This window comes from Muscardinus avellanarius (genome assembly GCF_963383645.1).
Source record: "Muscardinus avellanarius genome assembly, chromosome: 2".
NCBI lineage: Eukaryota > Metazoa > Chordata > Mammalia > Rodentia > Gliridae > Muscardinus > Muscardinus avellanarius.
Genome location: NC_137787.1, coordinates 87147194 through 87168556, shown reverse-complemented (window position 1 = coordinate 87168556; position 21363 = coordinate 87147194). Strand labels below are relative to the sequence as shown.

General features: G+C 37.1%; 2 protein-coding genes across 3 annotated transcripts in view; one reads left to right on the top strand and one right to left on the bottom strand.

Annotated features, from left to right (window-relative positions):
- The window catches only part of ACVR2A (activin A receptor type 2A), a gene marked incomplete at its 3' end in the record, with an annotated part of 92392 nt that extends 81679 nt beyond the window's left edge, over positions 1 to 10713 (top strand). Inside the window, exons 9-11 of the mRNA XM_080690325.1 lie at positions 4878 to 5016; positions 9075 to 9205; positions 10519 to 10713. Coding sequence (XP_080546451.1) covers positions 4878 to 5016; positions 9075 to 9205; positions 10519 to 10713 — 465 coding nt within the window. The remainder of the gene's footprint in view (positions 1 to 4877; positions 5017 to 9074; positions 9206 to 10518) is intronic.
- A 6805-nt stretch (positions 10714 to 17518) lies between these two features.
- ORC4 (origin recognition complex subunit 4) overlaps positions 17519 to 21363 on the bottom strand; it is a gene marked incomplete at both ends in the record, with an annotated part of 67695 nt that continues 63850 nt past the window's right edge. For both annotated transcript variants that reach the window (XM_080689099.1, XM_080689098.1), the window contains 3 exons: positions 17519 to 17707; positions 20387 to 20454; positions 20533 to 20628. In XM_080689099.1, the coding sequence (XP_080545225.1) occupies positions 17519 to 17707; positions 20387 to 20454; positions 20533 to 20628 (353 nt within the window). The remainder of the gene's footprint in view (positions 17708 to 20386; positions 20455 to 20532; positions 20629 to 21363) is intronic.

The following is a 21363-nucleotide window of genomic DNA, read 5'->3' as shown; positions in this document are numbered from 1 at the left end:
GAGGCGGAGACAGGAGGATCACGCAGGTTCAAAACAGCCTCGCTGGCTTAGGAGACCCTGTTTCCAAATAAAATATAAAAAATAGGTCTGGGAGTGTAGTCTGGAGGTAGAAGGATTCTATCCCCAATACCACCAAAAAATAAAAAACAAAAAAATAAAAGTTTGATAGATGCTGGGTGTGGTGGCGCATGTTTGTAATCCCAGCACTTGGGAGGCTGAGACAGGAGGATCCTGCAGGTTGGACCAGCCTTAGCTACTTAGTGAGGCTCTCAGCAACTTAGTGAAACCTTGTTTCCAAATAAAATATAAAATAGGTCTGGGAGTGTAGCCCTGAGGCAGAAGGTCCATAGATTTCATCCCCAGCACTACAAAAGAAAAAACAAAAAAGTATCATAGAAGAATCTATGTTTACCTGGGCATGGTGGCGCAGGCTTGTAATCCCTGCACTTGGGAGGCAGAGACAAGAGGATCACGCAGGTTCAAAGCCAGCCTCGCTGGTTTAGGAGACCCTGTTTCCAAATAAAAATATATATAAAAAATAGGTCTGGGAGTGTGGCTTGGAAGTAGAAGGGCTTCCAGGAACCCCAGTGTCACCAAAAAAAAACCCAAAACAACAACAACAACAACAAAACAATTATCTTTTAATAGACCTGACTCTTAGGGCTCTCTTTCTTGGAAGAGCAGTTTCTTCCCTTTTTTTTTATACTTTTATTGGGGCATTATAGTCTTATATCATAATGCAGTGAATAGTGACAGTGACATCCATGCACATAACACTTGGTGAGCTTTCTCCTCACACTCCCCACTTCCTCATACATGATAGTGAGATTGGCATTGATATTCTCATGTATGCACTTAATTATCATGGAAGTTTTTTCATCCTTAATTTTCCCTTTCCCCTTCTCTCTCCTAGACCACATGATCTCCCTTGCTCCTCTGGGTTTCCCCCCTTCATTTTATTATTTATTTATTTATTTATTTATTTATTTATTTATTTATTTATTTTTGTGGTACTGGGGATGGAGCCCAGGGACATTCTACCTCCAAGCAATACCCTCAGCTCTATTTTTTATTCTTTATTTTGAAACAGGATCTTACTGGGTTACAAAGGGCCTGCTAAGTAGCTGAGGATGTCTGTGAAACATGATCCTCCTGTCTCAGCCTCCCAAATGCTGGGATTACAAGCATGTGCTACAATGCCCGGCTCATTTTTCTCCATTTTTACAGTTCCTTTGTAGCCAGGCGTGGTGGTGCATGCTTGTAATCCCAGCATTTGGGAGGCTGAGACAGGAGGATTGTGGTTTCTGGACAGCCTCAGCTACTTAGTGAGGTCCTCTACAACTCAGTGAGACCCTGTTTCAAAATAAAGAATAAAAAATAGGGCAGGAGGTGTAGCTCGGTTGGCAAATGCCCCTGAGTTCCATCCCCAGACCCCCCCCCCCACACACACACACACAAAGTTCCTTTGTATCCTGCTGACTTCCTAGCTTCTGCATGTGAGAGGAAACATGACCCTTCACTTTATATGACTGGCTAATATTACTTGACATAATGTTCTCCAACATCCATTTTGCTACACATGATGCAATTTTGTTCTTTATTTATGAGTAGAATCCCATTGTGTGTATATTCTTTAATTTTGTAATCCATTCATCTGTTGATGGACACTTAGGTTGGCTCCATGATTGTGCGGCTCTAAACATAGATGTATATGTATTACTGTACTTCACTGATTTCAGTCTCTTTGGAAAGATACCCAGGAATGGTAAAGTCGGAGCGTATGGTGGATCAGTTCCCGGTTTACTAAGGATTCTCTATATTGATCTCTGTAGTGTCTGTCTGTGTGGTACTGGGATTAAACCCTGGGGCATTCTACCTCCAAGCTAATCCCCCTCTTTTTTTTTTAACAAGGTTTCACTAGGTTGATGAGAGTGTTCTTACTTGTTGAGACTGTCCTTGAACCTGTGATCCTCCTGTCTCAGACTCCCAAATACTGGGATTACAGGCATATACTACCACACCTGACTGACTCAGTCGTTTTAACTTGTTAGTTCTTTCACCATCTTAAGAGAAGTGGAAGCATAATCAGTCATTGTTCTTGCCACACTGTAATAAGATCTACTTCTCAGCTGGGTGTGGTGGCACCTGCTTGTAATCCCAGCATTTGGGAGGCTGAGACAGGAAGATCGAGGTTCATGGCCGCTACTACTTAATGAGGCCCCCCCCCCTTTTTTTGTTGGTACTGGGGTTCCTGGAAACCCTTCTACCTCTGGGTTACACTCCCAGACCTATTTAATATATTTTTTTATTTGAAACAGGGTCTCTTAAGCCAGCGCGGCTGGCTTCGAACCTGTGCCTGCGCTGGTTTCGAACCTGCGCAATCCTCCTGTCTCCGCCTCCCAAGCGCGGGGATTACAAGCTTGCGCCACCACGCCCGGCTAATGAGGCCCTTTGTAACTCAGTGAGACCCTGTTTCAAAACAAAGAATAAAAAAATAGGGCTGGGGGTGTAGCTCAGAGGTAGAATGCCCCTTGGGTTCCATCTCCAGTGCCATAAATAAATAAATAAATGCATAAATAAATACATAAATAAATAATAAATATCTACTTCCCTTTTTTTCTGCACAACAGTTACAGTTTCATGCTTCTGGCTCTTTATTGCTTCACTAACTCATTAATCAATTTGATGGCTTTCCTCTGAGTTCTCTCCAGAGTACATAGTCCTTGGAAAGGCCTGAGTGAGACGTTTCACTCTAGTTAATATCTGCACAAAGAGATCTTAGCAATGGGAACCTTTAGGAAGTCCACATGGAAAATGATTATCCATACATTTTATACTCAGAAACTGAAGCCAAGAAAGGTGTTTTCACTCCCACAATATCATCTCTAAATCAAGAAAACCAGTTTGTCTTGATAGGTGACATTTCCTACAAAACTAAATGATTCATTGGCTTTAGTGTTATTATTTATTTCATCTTTCAAATCATGCAAACTTTTTGGTCAGCTAAGTCTGAGCTTGCTTTTTCCCCAGCATATTTCTCTTGATCCCCAAGAACACAGTTGTAAACAAAGAACAAGCCATCCACAATAAATATTGGCAATATTGACTAACAATTTAAGAATTTAGTTTAGGGCAGTGGTAAGTAGTCAGAGCATTGGAAAAGTTGACACCAAATCTCTTTAGAAATGGAGGCATTTTTGTGGAGAATACTATCAAGATGGAAATTGTATAAAAATACAAGGGACAAACTTCTGTACCTATTCATTGTATGATTGACTATCATAGAATGAAAGTTTTATCCTTTGGTACCTCATAAGCCCCTCTTCCATTTTTCTAAGAAAAAAATTGGAGAGCTCATTCATGTCATCTTTTTTTTTTTAATTCTGTATTTTGAAACAGGGCCTCACTAAGTGGCTGAGGCTGTCCAAGAACCGCGATCCTCCAGTCTCAGCCTCCCGAATGCTGAGATGACAAGTGTGCACCACCACGCCTGGCTTCATGTCATCTTTTTAACTCCCTCACAATTAGGTTACATGGTTAGGAAGAAATAACTAAATGACTTTAGATATTCAGAAATATTTGGATATTACTCTGGCATGTTATTATACATTTTGTATATTGTTAAGAAAAAGCTCTGGGGAAAAATATAGGTACTATCTCACCATCAATTTATAAAAGAATATTTTAGAGTAAAAGTAGATAAACTTTGATCTCAATAAAAAAGGAGTTCTGGATGACATACATTTATCTTTAAAAGAGAGGTCGGCTTTTGGAAGACATTCATTTGTAGTACAATTAAAACAGTGATTCAGAATAGAAAAACAACTTTTTTATTTTTGTACAGTATTCTCATTAAATAAACACTCGAACTTTAGAGTTTTAGCGATCTAAAACATGTTTTTAATAAAATGTGTATTGTAAATAAGTACTTATATTTTAAATAATTGCCCAACCAGATCTAGAGTAGAGATCATAGACTTTGTAGACATACCACTGTCTAGCTGGGTATGGTGGTGCATGCTTGTAATCCTCGCGCTTGGGAGGCTGAGACAGGATGGTCGCACAGGTTTGAAGCCAGCCGTGCTGGCTTAAGAGACCCTGTTTTCAAATTAAAAAAAAAGTATAAAATAGGTCTGGGAGTGTAGCCCCGAGGTAGAAGGGTTTCCAGGAACCCAAGTACCACCAAAAAAGAAAATAGAAAAGATAAAAGAAATACCACTGTATAAGTTACTCAATAGATCTATTATTGTGGCTTACATAGATACTGCACAATATTTTTTTAAGCATCCCTGTAAGAATGTTGTTAAACACCAACCAAAGCTAGCTGTGCTAGCTCAGTAACCATAGTTACAGTACTAAGAAATACCAAATTCTTGGGGACAGTTATAAATAAAGAACTCCAAGACAGAAGAATTCATGACTAAATAAATACATACATTTTGTAGAAATATAACTTTTTTGCTCATTCTTTATTTTACTAATTATTTGACATCATCTTATAATTTATGACTATTAGTGAAACCATAAAAAAGGAGGTTTGTATTTTAAGCTACATTTCAAACAGTATACAAAGGTGCAATTGAAAAGTTTCGGCTTTCTCTGTTCCATCCTTCATCCAGCAAACAGTCATTGTTCAGTTTTGATTACTTTCAGAAAGGGGAACAACATTCTAAGCCTCTACCTAATGTCTTACTGTTCGTTAAACATATGCTTTTAAGTGTATCTAGAATTGATCTTACTGTATATATCCTGTAGTCTGATAGTCATACTTTAGTTGCCTTACCCTGATAATAGGCTATTTAATGTGAATATCCCGGGTTTAAAATGTTAGTTCATAAAGTTTACAAATGAATGTTTGCTTTCAAAATCTTTTTCAGGTTGGTACCCGGAGGTATATGGCTCCAGAGGTATTAGAGGGTGCTATAAATTTCCAAAGGGATGCATTTTTGAGGATAGATATGTACGCCATGGGATTAGTCCTCTGGGAACTGGCATCTCGCTGTACTGCTGCAGATGGTAAGGGAAAAACTATTTTTAAAAAAGTATATATACCACATTTATGAAAAGGAATGATAACATTCAAAGGTAATAAAGTTCACTTTCTGTTTGAACAGACTACAAGAAGTAGAGAATTGAGGAAGAGGAGCAAAGAAGGGGTGGGGCAAGAAAGGGGCTGGTCTGCATTGATCCTTTACCATTACTAGACCATTTGCTGGATATTTCACATTCTTTTAGCTTACTTTCTAAAACAGCTTTGGAGGTAGTTATTATCTCAGTTTTAGAGATGAGGAAATTGAATCTTAGAGAAATTAAGTAGCTTACCTCAAGCTGGTAAATGGTAAAATTTCTATTTCTCTGATGGGGGTGTAGGAAGAGGGCTGCTGCTTTGGTTATGTTATGTAGGTCCTGCTCTCCAGGTTCGCTAACATGGTTAAATTTACATTCTGTCCTCTAAGAGATGGGACTGTGTATGTGTATGTGGATGAAAATCTGCCTCCTTAAAGCTTTGAAGGTCTTACCTGATACAGACATTCTTGTGAACACTAGTCATGCTCTCTACCACAACACCTTGGCTCTAAAGGGTTCCTATTCTTTGTTCTTGTTTTTGAAGTTCTTGTTCAGGTCATATAAATACTTGAGATTCATTTATTGGTTGCAGACTTGCATACTTTATTTCTAGTGTGAAAACTGTAGTGTTCTCTGTACTACTCAGTGATTCGTGCTCTTTCATAAGGTTTATACTCTCTTTAAATATGTTACAGCAGTTTTTGGATAAAGCAAACTTCTCTGACTACTAAACTTCCAAAAAATGTAAATGAGCTTGCTTTGTTTTTAATTCTAATTTATAATTGCCTAAAAACTTCTGATGCTCATAGAAGAAATAATGTTGAGTATTTCAAAAACTATAATCAAGCCGGGCGGGCGTGGTGGCGCACACTTGTAATCCCTGCACTTGGGAGATGGAGACAGGAGGATCGTGCAGGTTTGAAGCCAGCGCTGGCTTAAGAGACCCTGTTTCCAAATAAAAATATAAAATAGCCCAGAGGTAGAAGGGTTTCCAGGAACCCCAGTACCACCAAAAACAACCAACCAAACAAACCTATAATCAACTTAACCTCTATTACTAAGGATATTTTCTTTTTTTTTTTTTTTTGCCTTACTCCCTTTTTGGAAATGGAGATTAAGCCCAGAGGCATTCTACCTCCAAGCTATATTCCCTCAGCCCTATTTAAATTTTTTATTTTGGCCAGGAGTGGTGTTGTATGTTTGTAATCCTAGTACTTGGGAGGCTGAGACAGTAGGATCGCAGGTTCATGGCCAACCTGAACTACTTAGGTCCTCTGCACATTAGTGAGGCTCTATTTCAAAATAAAGAATAAAATAAAAAAATAAGACTGGGGTGCAGCTTGGAGGTGAATGCCCCTGAGTTCAATCCTCAGTACTGTAAAAGGGGAAAAAAATATTTATTTATTTATTTATTTATTTATTTATTTATTTATTTATTTATTTGTTTGTTTTTGTGAAACAGAGTCTCACTAGGTTGATGAGAATCTTAATACTTGCTGAGACAGTCCATGAACCTGTGATCCTCCTGTTTATCCTCCCAAGTACTGGGATTACAAATATGCACCATCACACCTGGTTGACTCTTTTCTTTTTCTTTTTATATTTTTGCTGTACTGGGGATGGAACCCAGTGACTTTCTACCTCTGAGGTATACCCCTAGCCCTATTTTTTATTCTTTATTTTGAAACAGGGTCTTACCAAGTTGCAGAGGGCCTCACAAAGTGGCTGAGGCTGGCTGTGAACCCATATCCTTCTGTCTTAGCCTTCCAAATGCTGGGGTTATAAGCGTGTGCTACCATGCCCAGCTTGAATATTTTATTTTCTAAGTACTCTAAAAGGCTTCTCAGTGTATGACAAACTAGTGGAATGTGAAATTTGGCTTAGGGTACTGTACTCTAAATGAAATGGACAGCCATTCATTTTTCCAAGATTCAGGCTTTGGCTTCAAAGTAGATCCAGAACAGTATAGCAATTATTGTGTTTTCAAAGTCTATAGGTAAGCTGTTCAGTATATTTTGATTGGAAAGTAGAAGAATTATTACATTATGTGCGTTTATGGAAGGAGTATGCCAAATGTCAGGTGTTAAAATAGGAAAATACATACATAAGAATTTTATGAATCTTTTATAAAAGCAAATCAGTGGATTAGTTTTATAAGGGACATAAGACCTCAAGTAATATATAGTTAAGGTGATAAAATACATTCTGAACATTGTGTGTGGTGCTACACACCTGTAATTCCAGTACTTGGGAGTCTGAGATAGGAGGATCACAGGTTCGGGTTTGAGGCCAGAGTGATAACTTAGACCCTGTTTCAAAATAAAAATGTAAAATAAGATTGGGGGTATCTAAACCCCAGTACCACAAAACAAAACAAGCATTCTGTATAGTTAACTGAAGTAAGGTAAATGAATTATCTAGTGCCTGGTACATAGTCATTCAGTAAATATTTTTGGATGAATGCAACATCTGAGAAATATAAGGGAGTGTTACAGAAGGTAAGAGTTGACTTGTAGGGAAGGAGGATTAGCAGGGAAGTTTTTAAAAATACTGTCTTTAAAAATGCCTTGTATGTGCTATAAAACAAGAGTCAGGCAATCATGGCCAAAGGGATAGCAGAAATAACACTGCTAACATGAGTGCTTTTAGTTTGTTCGTGGCTAGTCATTGATGGTTAAATTTAGCCATTCTTAAACTTCAGTGTACATACCACACTCTGGGACTCTCAAGTTCAGATTTTCAGTTTGTAGTCTCAGTTGAGCAGTGTACATTTCTTATCTGCTACTAGTAGACACCAGGCATCTGTGGATATAAGGGCTGAACAGACACTTTGGAGTGTCAGTTCTCTTAAGCCCTTGGAGGAAGATTTTCAAGTTTGCAGAGGGCTGAGTAATGACTCCTTTGTGATTCATTATATTATATTCAGGAGTTTTTGCTGTACTTCAAGACCTTGCACATTATCTGCTCAATGAACTTGCTCTGTAATGATCTGTTTCTGTCAAAGGGAACTAATAAAGTGATAAAAAAAAAAACAGATTTCAGATAGATTCAAATTGCAACTCTACCATGGAACAGCTGTGTGCTTTTGTGCAAAATTATATAACTTTCTGAGCTTCTTTCTTATCTACAAAATATAGGTAATGCCACCATCACATTGTGAAGGTAAAATGGCAGCAAATAATATATGCAAAAATATCTGTCAGGATATGTGCTCATTGTATTTATCTGTGTAAGCATGAGAAAAAAAAGAAATTATTTATGTTGTGGAAGAACTTTTTCTTTCAAGGCACCTTCTGTCGAAACTGTGGTTGGAGAAATTATGTGTGTGATTTTTTTCTTAAGAAATATGTACTTGTGTGCCCATTATTGTGAGGAAGGGCAGAGAAGAGGTTGGCCCTGGAGTGCCTTAATTCCTCTTGTCGGCATGTAGGGATTTGAGTATGCCATAGAATAAAGATGGTTATAACAATTTAAACCCAAAGGGCAAGTTGTTTCCATCCAGACATGCAAACACTCGTGTTAATATTGGGATCTGAATTACGAGGAGTTGGTTCCCTCAAAAGGTTATTATAGGGTGTATTCATTCGAGTCACCCCTCCATGCCAGTCTGGTATGGAGCTGTACCTATCCTCTGTATTTCTGTCTTTCTAATAAACTTCTTTAAATCTTCAAAAAAAAAAAAAAAGGTTATTATAGCCTTGGTTTGCCAGTACCAATTGTTCCTCATGTCCCAAATCCAGGTGGATATAGGCATTCCTGATACAGTATATAAGACGGCCCCTAAACAGTCTTTAACAGGGTTACATGCCAAGTCATAGACCTTTTGGTTCCCGCAAATTAGAGTTTGATCACACTGTGGTATAAGTACAGTTGAAAGTCTCTTTCTCTCCTGTCATAGCAAGTGGAGTTGGAAAAAGGTAATACAAGAGGATATTTTAGGAAGTTTGTACTGGTTTGGAAGTCAGGAAGATTTTAATTAAAATGATTCCTCCTTTTTTACATTTCAGGACCTGTAGATGAGTACATGTTGCCGTTTGAGGAAGAAATTGGCCAACATCCATCTCTTGAAGATATGCAGGAAGTTGTTGTGCATAAAAAAAAGAGGCCTGTTTTAAGAGATTATTGGCAGAAACATGCTGTAAGTTACTCAGTTAGCTTTTCATTTGAAATTCCAATAAAACATTTTTCAGAGGACTGGTTTATTCTCTGCACATTTCTCACAGGACTTTCCGGGAAGGTGATCTTCACAGAGGATATTCTGTACTAGTGTGCTAGAGGGAGTAGAGTTAGCTTTGTTTCCCTACCAGGGAGGTTATGAAGTCATGGAGCCTTACAAGGCTCTCATCTCTGTGGCCCTGTGCAAGTGAGTATCTTCTGCTTACAAAGCTTCATAGGTAGAAGATATGCCTGTGGATAGCTAGGTAACCTTGCTTGATCATAGCTTTCCAGCCTGATGCCATTTTTACATTTATTAAGTACCAAGTTTTCTTCTGCCCATGGGAATGTTTTAAGCCTTTTGATTTAGGCTTAGATTTCAAAGTTTTTGTTTGTTTGTTTGTGGTACTGGGGATGGAACCCAGGGGCATTCTACCTCTGAGCTACACCTATTTTTTTATTCTTTGTTTTGAAACAGGGTCTCACTGAGTTGCAAAGGGCCTTGCTAAGTAGACGAGGCTGGCCACGAACCGGGATCCTCCTGTCTCAGCCTCCCAAATGCTGGGATTACAAGCGTGCGCCACCACGCTAGGCTAGATTTAGAAGTTTTTAAGAATGCTTACAAGTATGGACTAGGTAGAAGATGCAACAGTACAGTATTGCCGTGGCTATTTTGGTCTAAATATAACTAGAAATGTGAATAAAATCAGCTTTCAAGGATGGCCTTCTAATCTTGTATTTAATTACAACATAGAAATGCTAATATTAACTAAGAAAATGATAAAAGTTAGTATTCCCTCATTAGCCTTGGTTTTGAGTCTAGTTCAGATTTGAAATGATAGTTTATGAATAATGGATAGAGATTCCTGGATTTAAATATTTCTGTTGTAATAATCTCCAGTTCTTAAAAAAGACCCCCCCCCTTTTTTTTTTGCCAGGCATGGTAGCACAGATACCTAGGAGGCTGAGACTGGAGAATTATAGGTTTGGGGAGGCCAGCCTCAACAACTTAGCAAGACCATTTCAAAATAAAAAGGGCTGCAGGTGTAGCTTGGAGGTAGAAAACCCCTGGATTCAGTATGCCTGCCCCTCTGATTTTTTCTGTTCTTTTTTTCATGGACTTGCACATGGTGTACTCAGTAAAAGTAAATGTTGACAGATAGTATCAAACTTTGATAATCTTGAAAATTTTTTGACCTACACACAAAAATGAACAATTTCTTGATGAAAAATTTACTCTTTTCTAATAGAAAACAAATATTGCTGTGATGTTTGACTATATTTTTCTCCTTTTAGGGAATGGCAATGCTCTGTGAAACGATAGAAGAATGCTGGGATCATGATGCTGAAGCCCGGTTATCAGCTGGATGTGTAGGTGAAAGAATTACCCAAATGCAAAGACTAACAAATATCATTACCACAGAGGACATTGTAACAGTGGTCACAATGGTGACAAATGTTGACTTTCCTCCCAAAGAATCTAGTCTATGATGGCTGCACCCTCCGTACACACTGAGCTATGGGACTCTGAACTGGAGCTGCTGAGCTGAGGAACCTGCTTACAGTTGATTTTCTGTGTGCAGCGAGTAGGCCGCCTCCTGGAAACTTCAGAAAGCAGCCCCTTGTTGAAAATGCGGCTCTGGGAGACTTACTGCATTGCCTGCAGCACAGATGTGAAGGACACGAGACAGAGAAAAGTTGCAAACTCTATAAAGAAACTTTGGTAAAATGTACATGAAGAATGTGGCCCTCTCCAAATCAAGGATCTTTTTGGACCTGGCTAATCAGGTGTTTGAAAACTGACACAGATTTCTTAATGTCTGTCAGAAGACACTAATTCCTTAAATGAACTACTGCTATTTTTTTTTAAATCAAAAACTTTTCATTTCAGATTTTAAAAAGGGTAACTTGTTTTTATTGCATTTGCTGTTGTTGTTTCTATAAATGACTATTGTAATGCCAATATGACACAGCTTGTGAATGTTTAGTGTGCTGCTGTTCTGTGTACATAAACAAAGTCATCAAAGTGGGGTACAGTAAAGAGGCTTCCAAGCATTACTTTAACCTCCCTCTCAACAAGGTATACCTCAGTTCCACGGTTGCTAAATTATGAAATTGAAAACACTAACAAAATTTGAATAATAAATCAATCCATGTTTTGTAACAAGGTATTACAAATTCACTGTGTTATTTAAGAAAAAAGGTAAGCTATGCTTAGTGCCAATAGTAAGTGGCCATTCGTAAAGCAGTGTTTTAGCTTTTCTTGTGCTGGCTTGTAATTTAGGGAAAAAAGTGCTTTTTTTTTTTAAAATGGAAAAAAAATGGTGTCATTTCCCCCTTCTTCCCATATTTTGAAGCGTCATCTTATATTCATGTCCCAGAATATTGCATATTACCTAAGTGGTTTTTTCTTTTTCTTTTTTAAGGTGTGCTGTGTTTGGGGAATATGTGAAAATTTAAAGCATGATATCAATTTTTTAAATTGAGCTATGACACTGGAAGGCTCTTCATTTTATCTTTTAAAATACTTTTTTTTTCCTATTTATATATGTAAAACTGTAGTGTATTTCTTTTCACCAAACAGTGTGGGACATTCTTTCTCACTGTTTTAGGATCACCTCAGGAAGTGTCATTACCCAGAACTCCTCACTCTCTGCTTTGAGACTTGTTAACTTTATCACTATATTCTGCTTGGTGCCATCTTGTCAGAGTAATATTTGATGTCTGTGATATGTAATGAATCATCCTAGGATAGAGATATTAACCTTTAAGCACAGATTTCAGATGTTACTGCTTTAAACAAATCAGGGATAACAAGTTAAAGTTATAACTTTATATGCAATGACATTTAGAGGTAACCAATATTGATATAGGTAACATAGCCTAGCCTCCTCCCCCAAATTGCTTTCACAACTAACTTGGATATGAATTTAGGATAGTTCATGCTTTTCTCTTGTTAAGAAAATGGAATCAAATGGTAAGTAGGTGCCAAAATGCTTTTAAAAGCATTATCACAAAAGAGTTTAATTGGATTCTTCCTCAAATTTATATAGGCCAAAGCAAAACATTAATTTCCTAAATTTCTAGATTACTAACCAACAAATAGTCAGAATAGCCAGTATTACACTATGTACTTTTTTGTCAGGTTATTTTAAGATCCACACTTTAATTTTATAAACAAATTTTTAACAAGTCACTATCAGGAGCTCACTGTGAATATGTTATTTCATATGGCTATTTAACCACACCAGTACACTACATTTTACATATAGTATGCACTTAATCTCTGGGCAGTATAAGTTATTTATAACAATACATAGGTCAACAGACACTAAGCAGGGAGGGGAAGGAAGACTAATAGCATCTAGTCCGAGTGCCACACGTCATACAGAAATGTCTGCGCTCTTGGTGATACATGTACCCAAGGTCTCATTGTATTCTTAAGAATTCCATTTCAACATTTATCTTTTATTTCCAAAGTACTTGGCCCCTGAAATTTCTTGATTTGGGTTTGCTTCCATTTGAAACTAATCAATGTGAAAACTTAATCTCCTGAAGACAAATTACTTGTAAACGTTTAGTCCCCTTAAAATTTAAAGCAAAAACAAGAGATAATATGATGGATGTTTGGCTATGAGAACACTAGAGATAAATTTTGTAAGACTAGTTATTCACAATATAAAGTATTTTGTCTTCATGTTAGGAAAAATTTTTAGAAATCCTGGGTATTGTACTTAAATCTAGCTAATGAGTTTTAAAACTTGTATCCGTCTGAGAACTACATTAATAGAAAACCTTTTTATAAGCAGTAAAATAAGAATGTTCCAGTGACTACCTTTTCCTTGATAACTAGTCTTGTTAAAACTTTCTTTTGCAGGGCATTTTAGTGTTTGGTTTACATTCAGTGCAAAGGGGGCAGGTTAACAAACAGTTTGAGCTAGGGATACAAGAAAAAAAAAGATCAAAGAATGAAAAAAAAAAAAAAAGGTGGTTTCTTTGTTTTGGGGGCAAAGTGAGACCCAGTAACTTTTCCTCATGTGTATGGTGCTTCTCCTGACTCATCTGTATTCTGCCTTTCTGAAGCCCATCAGGACTGCTGCTCTGACTTCTTTACCTAGCCCAGATCTCCCATGTAAGACACGCTTTATGACCAACTGCCATAGGACTCATGGGTAACCAGTGTTTGGCTTTATTCAAAGTCTATGCCCTGCACTGATCTTGTATGTACTTTTAGATGCTAGGAAGTTTTTAGCATGTGATGTGTGATTCTTGTTTGAATGTTTATTACAGGTACCTTGTGAACTCCAGAAAAGAGACTGTGCCTCACAATTGTTGGGCCCATGAATTTGCACTATTCTTTCATGGTGACATTTTGAAAATACAATCAAGGAAAAAACCCAACACCTTTGGAATTTAAAAATAGAATCATATATCACAAAATTTAAAAAGGATCTCTTTTGCCCTCCTCCTCACCTCTGATTACAGCTACAAGTAAAATGCAGGTGGTTGGGAAAAGCCCTTGGTCAGATGGTAGTTTAGTGGAATAAACTGATTACTATTTTTTAAAAAAAATGCTTCATCACAAATATTTTCCAGTTTCTCTTTTTTACTTTTTTGAAAAATTACTTTTTAGGAGCATTTGGTATAATGTGCATAAAATTATTTACAATTTTTGGGCAAAATGATACAAGTAGCATCTTAATTGAACATCATTTACCTCAGATACTCAACCAGCAGTGCGTTTTTTATGCAGTCTCAACCATATCCTATTTGTTACCTCTCAGAATATTGGTAAGCAATTATTTTAGCTTTACTCTGTATTTCTTGTCAGTGTTTTGGGCACAGGTTGTTGTACTACTGTCAAATTGTACTTGCTATTTTTTTCTGCAAGTATTTAACAGAAAGCTAAAAAAAAAAAGCACCATAAAACCCCACCTTGGATAAGTGATTGTTAAATATTGTACAAACAAAATGTATGCTATCCCCATTCCATCCCCAAGTTAAATAAAAAAATGACTCTGGTATGATTTGCATATGCAGTTTTTCTTTAGCTATATATATGTTCTTGAAGAGAGGAAATGGTAGCTTTGTAATTTGTAAGGCTTCTGCCTTGAGATCCTCAAGAATGGGGATAAAAGGAAAGTTTTCCAATAATAGTATTCCCCTCCTTTGTTGTCTGAGCAGACTGTATCCGCACCCCAGCACCTATGCTGGACTTGCTGGTGTTAGGAAACCGGAGCTTGATGGCACTGTGCCACACAGTCCCTGTCAGTGGGCTCTCAGTTCTCTCAAGGATGAAGGAAAGGGCAGCACGTAGGTTACGGTGTTTGAAAGGAACAGCACGGCCTTCTGACCCAAAAGTATACACCATGGTAGAAAACACCATGGTGGAAAATGCATATCAGACTGAATCCTTGCCTACAGGAATCCTTGCCTACAGTAGGTTCTTCAAAACAGATTCCAGAGGAAGTTAACAGATACCATGCTTTCAACAAATACAGCATTATGATACAGTAAGTGGACAACATGGTAACATTTCTTGGAGCCATGTGCATGCAAAGGTCTTTTGAACATCTGCACTTTAGTCTGATGACCCAGGGGAGCTGAGTTTTTGCTTTTGCTGTAATTCCTCCTCTAGTAAATGAAAATGTCTTTAACATGTTTGAAAGTCTACATTATTCTCAAAGGATTTTTTTTTTAAACTAGGGCTTGAATTTCATATTTGGTTTTTTTCTTTATTGATGGCTTAAGCAATTTACAAGGTGAAGTTAGTGCAGCAATTTTGCAAATATGTTTGTATTTGGGAATATGGAACAAGGCAAACAACATTCCCTCTCCCCATAGAAATGCTTTTGGGGTGTAGACATTTGGTACTTACATGACTTTTAGCCTTCCACCCCAGTTTGCTTCGTAACTGTTTCATGTTTGCCATAATCAACATTAATGAAAATCTACCATACTCCTTAGTTTTTTATTTGTATGCCTTGTGAATGGATCTCCTCTAATTTTTGTGTAGCCAGAGAAGCAACTGAGGGCTCTCATCTTGTCAACTCCTAACCTAACAAAAACTTTTAAGTGCTCAAGTCATTTTATCAAGCCCTTACCCTGTAAGGTAGATAGTACTTTCTTAATGTGGTCCAGAAAGTTTTTTTTTTTGGGGGGGGTGTCTGTACTGAGGATGGAACCCAGGGGCATTCTAACTCCAAGCTACACCTGCAGCGCTATTTTTTTTTTTTTTTTAAACAGGGTCTCACTGAATTGCAAAGGGCCTCAGCAAGTAGCTGAGGCTGTCTGCAAACGGTGATCCTCCTGTCTTAGCCTCCCAAATGCAGGGATTATGAGTGTGTGCCACCACGTCTGGCTAGAAAGTTTTTTTTCAAAGGAAGATTAGAGCTCAAAATTCCTTCTCCTAGGAATGATAGTGATGCTACACATTTTAAGTATGCATGGACTCTGGCAAAGAACCAGTATGCCAGCCTTCACTCAAAGAGGCATTGCTGAAGTCAACAACAGTTATCTGAATATTTGAAGGCACTGACGTTTTGTGGGCAAGAAAAACTATACATGAAAAAGCAGTTTATAACTGAATTTTAAGAACAAAATTCTTTTTTGTATCCAAGTTTAATATCCAAGACTTGTTAAAGGCCAGATAAATTTTTATAGAGTATACCTAAGACATACTTGGTAAAGAACCCACTGTTCAAACTTTATCTAGGGAGACTTTTTTTTTTTTTTCCTTTGCAGTTCTGGGGATGGAACCCAGGGCTTTGAGCTAGACCCCCAGCCCTAATTTTTATTCTTTATTTTGAAACAGGGTCTCACTGAATTGCAAAGAGCCTAAGTAGTAGCTGAGGCTGTCTTCAAACCACAATCATCCTGTCTCAGCCTCCCAAATGCTGGGATTACAAGCATGCACTACCATGCCCAGCTTAACTTTAGTTTTAATAACTTGTGCTTTGGTATCAATCAAACCTGAACTGAATTACAGGAGGGACGACCTATCAGTCACTGTATGCTGTGTAATTCTGGACACTGCCTGCCAGTACTGTGTTAGTTTCCTAATCTGTAAATATCAGTACCTAAGCCTCACTGGACTTCTGACAGTTAAGTGTATCAAATTATACAAGCAAGCTGGGCTTCGTGGTGCATGCTTGTAATTCCAGCATCAGCATTCAGGAAGCTGAAACAGGTGGATCAAGGTTCAAGGAGAATCTCAGCTACTTACTGAGGCCCTTTGTAACTCAGTGAGACCCTGTTTCAAAATAAAGAATAAAAAAAATAGGGCTGGAGGTGTCACTCAGATAGAACGCCCCTGGGTTCCATCCCCAGTGCTGAAACAAGGAAAAAAAAATACACATGCACGCATAGGTACCCTGTCTTTTATAACTCTTCTCCCATGATGCATTATGCAATCAAATACTGTTGAACAATGAAGCCACTAATATTGAGTGCTTACTAAATTTCATTTTAAATATATAGCTGTGTTAGTTCATGGGTCACTGAATTTATAAGACAATGCTTTAAAACATTTCAATATTCCTTTAAGGGCCTTACTTTCCAATATAAACATTCAGCTAATAACATTGCCAAACACTTTACATTATTTGTGTGAGTAGTCCAGGAATCAATGAAGGTATTTGAAAATAAAAGTATTTGAAAATGCTAAATAGGCAAATTTTGATCTTTTGTATAAGATCAAGCTCAATAATCTACATTAAAATAAAATCCTACAAGGGGTTCTGAAGTAGATGGGTGTAAATACCACATTGTGAAAAGTCTGCAAAAGAAATATTTAAGTTCCTTAGCCTTTTTCTTTCATGGGAACCATCCTCTGGCCAAGATGATCAGTCTTTAAGACCTAGGGTCTGGGACAGAATCCAAAATATTTATGTGTACAGAAAGAAAAGAAAAAAAAGGGTAGTACCCCTACGGGAACCAAGATTACGCATTATACCTCAATTCTTATCACTCTTTCTTTGCTATTTTGTATAGGACCATATATACACTTGATAGGTTTTAATATGCATATGGTCCAATCCCTAAAATAGTCACATTTTAGTCTTTTGAACTACTACCTACAGCACAATCTATGTCAATCACTGGAATTATAAATCATGTAGCTGCCAACAATTCAAAGGCAAGACAAAATCAAGATACTACACATGCAAGTTTCTCATAAATACAAAAATGTTTATAAATATAAAGGAATGTAATAACACATCTTCTTAAATAACAATAGCTTTTAGATTTTAGAGGGGTATGCCTGAAATGCCAAAATGGAAATTACTGGTTATGTTCATAGCCAGCTTAGTGAAGATGTCGCCCACTGCCTAACATCTGTAGGACAGTTGGGATATTTCTGCAGCGCATTCATAATTTGAGTATTATCCAAAAGTAGTTTCATCAGCTGGTACTCTTTCTGTGAATTTACTGAAGTTCTTTCCATAGGCTTTATTAATTCTAATTGTTGTAAGTGTTCAAAGGCCTGAAAAATGAAAGAAAAGAGTTTAGATTGAATAAGGGAAGAAAGTTAAATTAACCCAGAGAATAGTTAGGGTTTCGGTCTGTAGTATAATATGAGTGCCAAGTAAAAAATGTAATAGAAATTAATAGGGTTAAAAAGCAAGTCTCAAACAGGGCATGGTGGTGGACGCCTGTAATCCCAGTACTTGGGAGGCTGAGGTAAGAGGATAACAGGTTAGAGGTCAGTCTTACCAATTTGGTGAGATACTGTTTCAAAATTAAAAAAAAAAAAAAAAAAAAAAAAAGGGCTGTGGTGTAGCCAGGAGATAGAACGCCCCTGGGTTCATCTCCAGTGCCCCAAACAACAAAAATCTTCAACCTCAAGAAAACATCATGCTATCAAGTAGAGTGTCAATGCACTGTATAAACAAGGCAGATTTTAAACCCGTCTTTCACAATATGGTTTTCTTCTTAACTTTGTTCTAGCTCCACTGAGCAACATCCGCAGCTTTTCCTCTAATAATTAACAAAGCGTTTCTAAGTTTTCTCTATAAAAACCTAAGAATTTATGACTTTGATGATGTAGGTTACATAGATTTGCATCTGCATTTTGTTTCAACCTCCGTAAGACTTTACTGTTTTAACACCATTCTAACAAAGATGGAGGCAAGACAGATCTCTAAATATTGAAAAGCCTATTCAGCAGATCCTATAAAATAAATGATTCTGCAGAAGAAAGGGGACAGGCTCCTATTTCTTTCAAGAGACTCTCAGATTGTTAAAATCTGTCAATAAATTCCCTTCTATACTAATCTTCACCTTAATAGAGCTTTTTATTGTCTGCTTCCTCTTGTTTTAGATATGTTATTAGGGTATGAAAAATATTCATTAAAATATGAGACATTAATCATTAAATAGTGATATACTGAAACAGATCCTTGAAAATTGTACTCCTATAGCTCATTATGAGAAATATTATTGGAACTGGGCGTGGTGGCGCACGCTTGTAATCCCAGCATTTGGGAGGCTGAGACAGGAAGATTGCAGTTTGAAGACACTCTCAGCTACTACTTAGTGAGGCCCTCTGCAGCTCAGTGAGACCCTGTTTCAAAATAAAGAATAAAAAATAGGGATGGGGGTGTCTCAGAGGTAAAATGCCCTTGGGTTCCATTCCCAGTACTGGAAAAAAAAAAAAAAAAAGAGAAATACCATTCATTTCTAAAAATGATAAAATACTGCAAGCTGTAGCTGTTTGGGATAAACAAAACAGATTTCACATATTTCTAGGCAGCAAAATATGTTTTTAACTGTAGAAATGAACAGCTACAAATTATTTATAAAAATTGTAAATGCTTATGTAACCTTTCTACTTTTTGTGACCCTGAAAAATCATGACTATTAGATACAGAGGTAGGAAAAAATCCAATCTCTAGTATCCTAAATACTTTTCTTCTTTCTTTGAAGAAATGGCAACACTCTGCACTCATTTTAAAATTGCTACAAAAAGCTGGGCGTGGTGGCGTACGCTTATAATCCCAGCGTTCAGGAGGCTGAGACCTGGAGGATCGCGGTTCGCGGACAGCCTCAGCTACTTAGTGAGGCCCTCTGAAACTCAGTGAGACCCTGTTTCAAAATAAAGAATAAAAAATAGGGCAAGGGGTGTAGCTGGGAGGTCAAATGCCCCTAGGTTCCATCCCCAGACCCGCAAAAAAAAAAAAAAAAAAAAATTGCTACAAAAAAATAAAACTCTGACAACTTATGGATAAAACAACCTGATACTTGGTTAACAAAACTATGTTGGGAATCATCTGAAAATGTAAATCTACTATCTTAGCTATAAATTTAATGAACCTGAAGAACAATGAATATTAAATACACTGCGATATGCTATAATTCTGTGTAAACAAATACCAAATTCCAAATATGTTAACACAAAAAAACCCCCAAATATTGCTACTTGATCATAGATTTTTTTTTGTCTTGTGGTAATGGGGATTGAATCCAGGAGCATTTTACTGTAAGCTATATCCCCAGTCATGTTTTATTTTTTTATTTTGAAAAAGGGTCTTGATAAATTGCTGAGGTTGGTCTCAAAACTGACATCATCTTGTCTCACTTTCAAGTACAGGGATTACAGGCATGCACCACACATGCCACACTCAAAAGAGTGTTGATATACTCGTTTAAAATATAAATTTCCATATCTTACTTATTTTTCTGTGGGTACAGAAATCTGAAACTATGTAATAAAGTTCATATTTTCATTTTGTGGCCAATGGTACCCTAAAAAACCTTGAATTAACTCAAGCCTCACCTACCTCACTGCCCAATGTGATTTTATTAATGGCTTTTGTCTGTATTATTGTCTCCTTTTACTGCTGAGATTATAAAGCCATCTCTTCAGTGGGAAAAGGGCAGGATTATTAGATTCAGTATGTTTGACAGTTTATAATAAACAGCTCCTTTGCAGGATGTAAATGCTAAGAACAGACAGTAGAGGGCAGGATATTCCCACAAACTAAAGCTTGCTGTTTTCAGAATTACCAAAATATTTCATTTTGGGGTAATTTTTATGTGGAAAAAATTCCTATGGTAAATACCTACAGTTTAAAAATTAATGAAAGTACAACTCTGATCTACACAATCAAATCATATAAAAATATACTGGTCTGCAGAAAAATAACAGTAAGCCAAATCTTACCTTCATGACAACAGGTTTTTCAAAATTATAAACAGAATGGGCCTTCCTTTGAACGAACTTCTGAAATTCTAAAGAGAAAGCAAAAGTAATATTAATTCCCTAAAATAAGTAGCAAGAAAAAGTCAGAAGAAAAGTCTCATTCTCACCATTATAGACCATTTGAAAATTAAAGGGCTCCTCTTCATAGATGTCGTTTAAATGTTTCATTGCTATTATAAGACAGATTTCTAAAACCGACAGACCTATAGTAAGAGGGAAATAAACTGAGTTGTAGTTAAATGATATATAAGACTGAAATAATTTTCAAAGAATATAGTGAAATATCAGTTTTGAATGGTAGAAGATTCCTCTAGATTCAAATTTATTTTAATCACTATTATTTATATAAACTTAAAGTTACATAACCTCCCTGAGTTTCATTTTCCCCATCTGCAAAATAAGGATCTCTTTAAATTCAAGATGCTAGAATGTTACAAACAAAACTGTCAAGTACTTAGTAAAGGGCCACGGTAAACAACAAACAGAAGGTATGATTATTAGGTGACTACTTCTTTTTGATGTTATGGATTGAACCCAGAGGTATTCTGCCTTTAAGATAAACCCGTAGCCGGGCGTGGTGGTGCATGCTTGTAATCCCTGCGCTTGGAAGGCGGAGACAGGAGGATGGCTCAGGTTCATAGCCAGCCACACTGGTTTAAGAGACCCTGTTTCAAAAAATATAAAATAGGTCTGGGAGTGTGGCCCGGAGGTAGAAGGGCTTCTAGGAACCCAGTACCACCAAAATAAATAAATAAATAAATAAATAAATAAATAAATAAATAAATAAATAACAAACCCGTAGCCTTAGCCCTTTTTATTTTTTATTTCGAAACAGGGCCTCACCAGGTTGCTGAGGGTCTAAGTTGCTGAGGCTGGCGTGAAACCTGTGATCCTCCTGTATCAACCTTCCAAGCACTAGGATTACAGGTGTGTGCCAC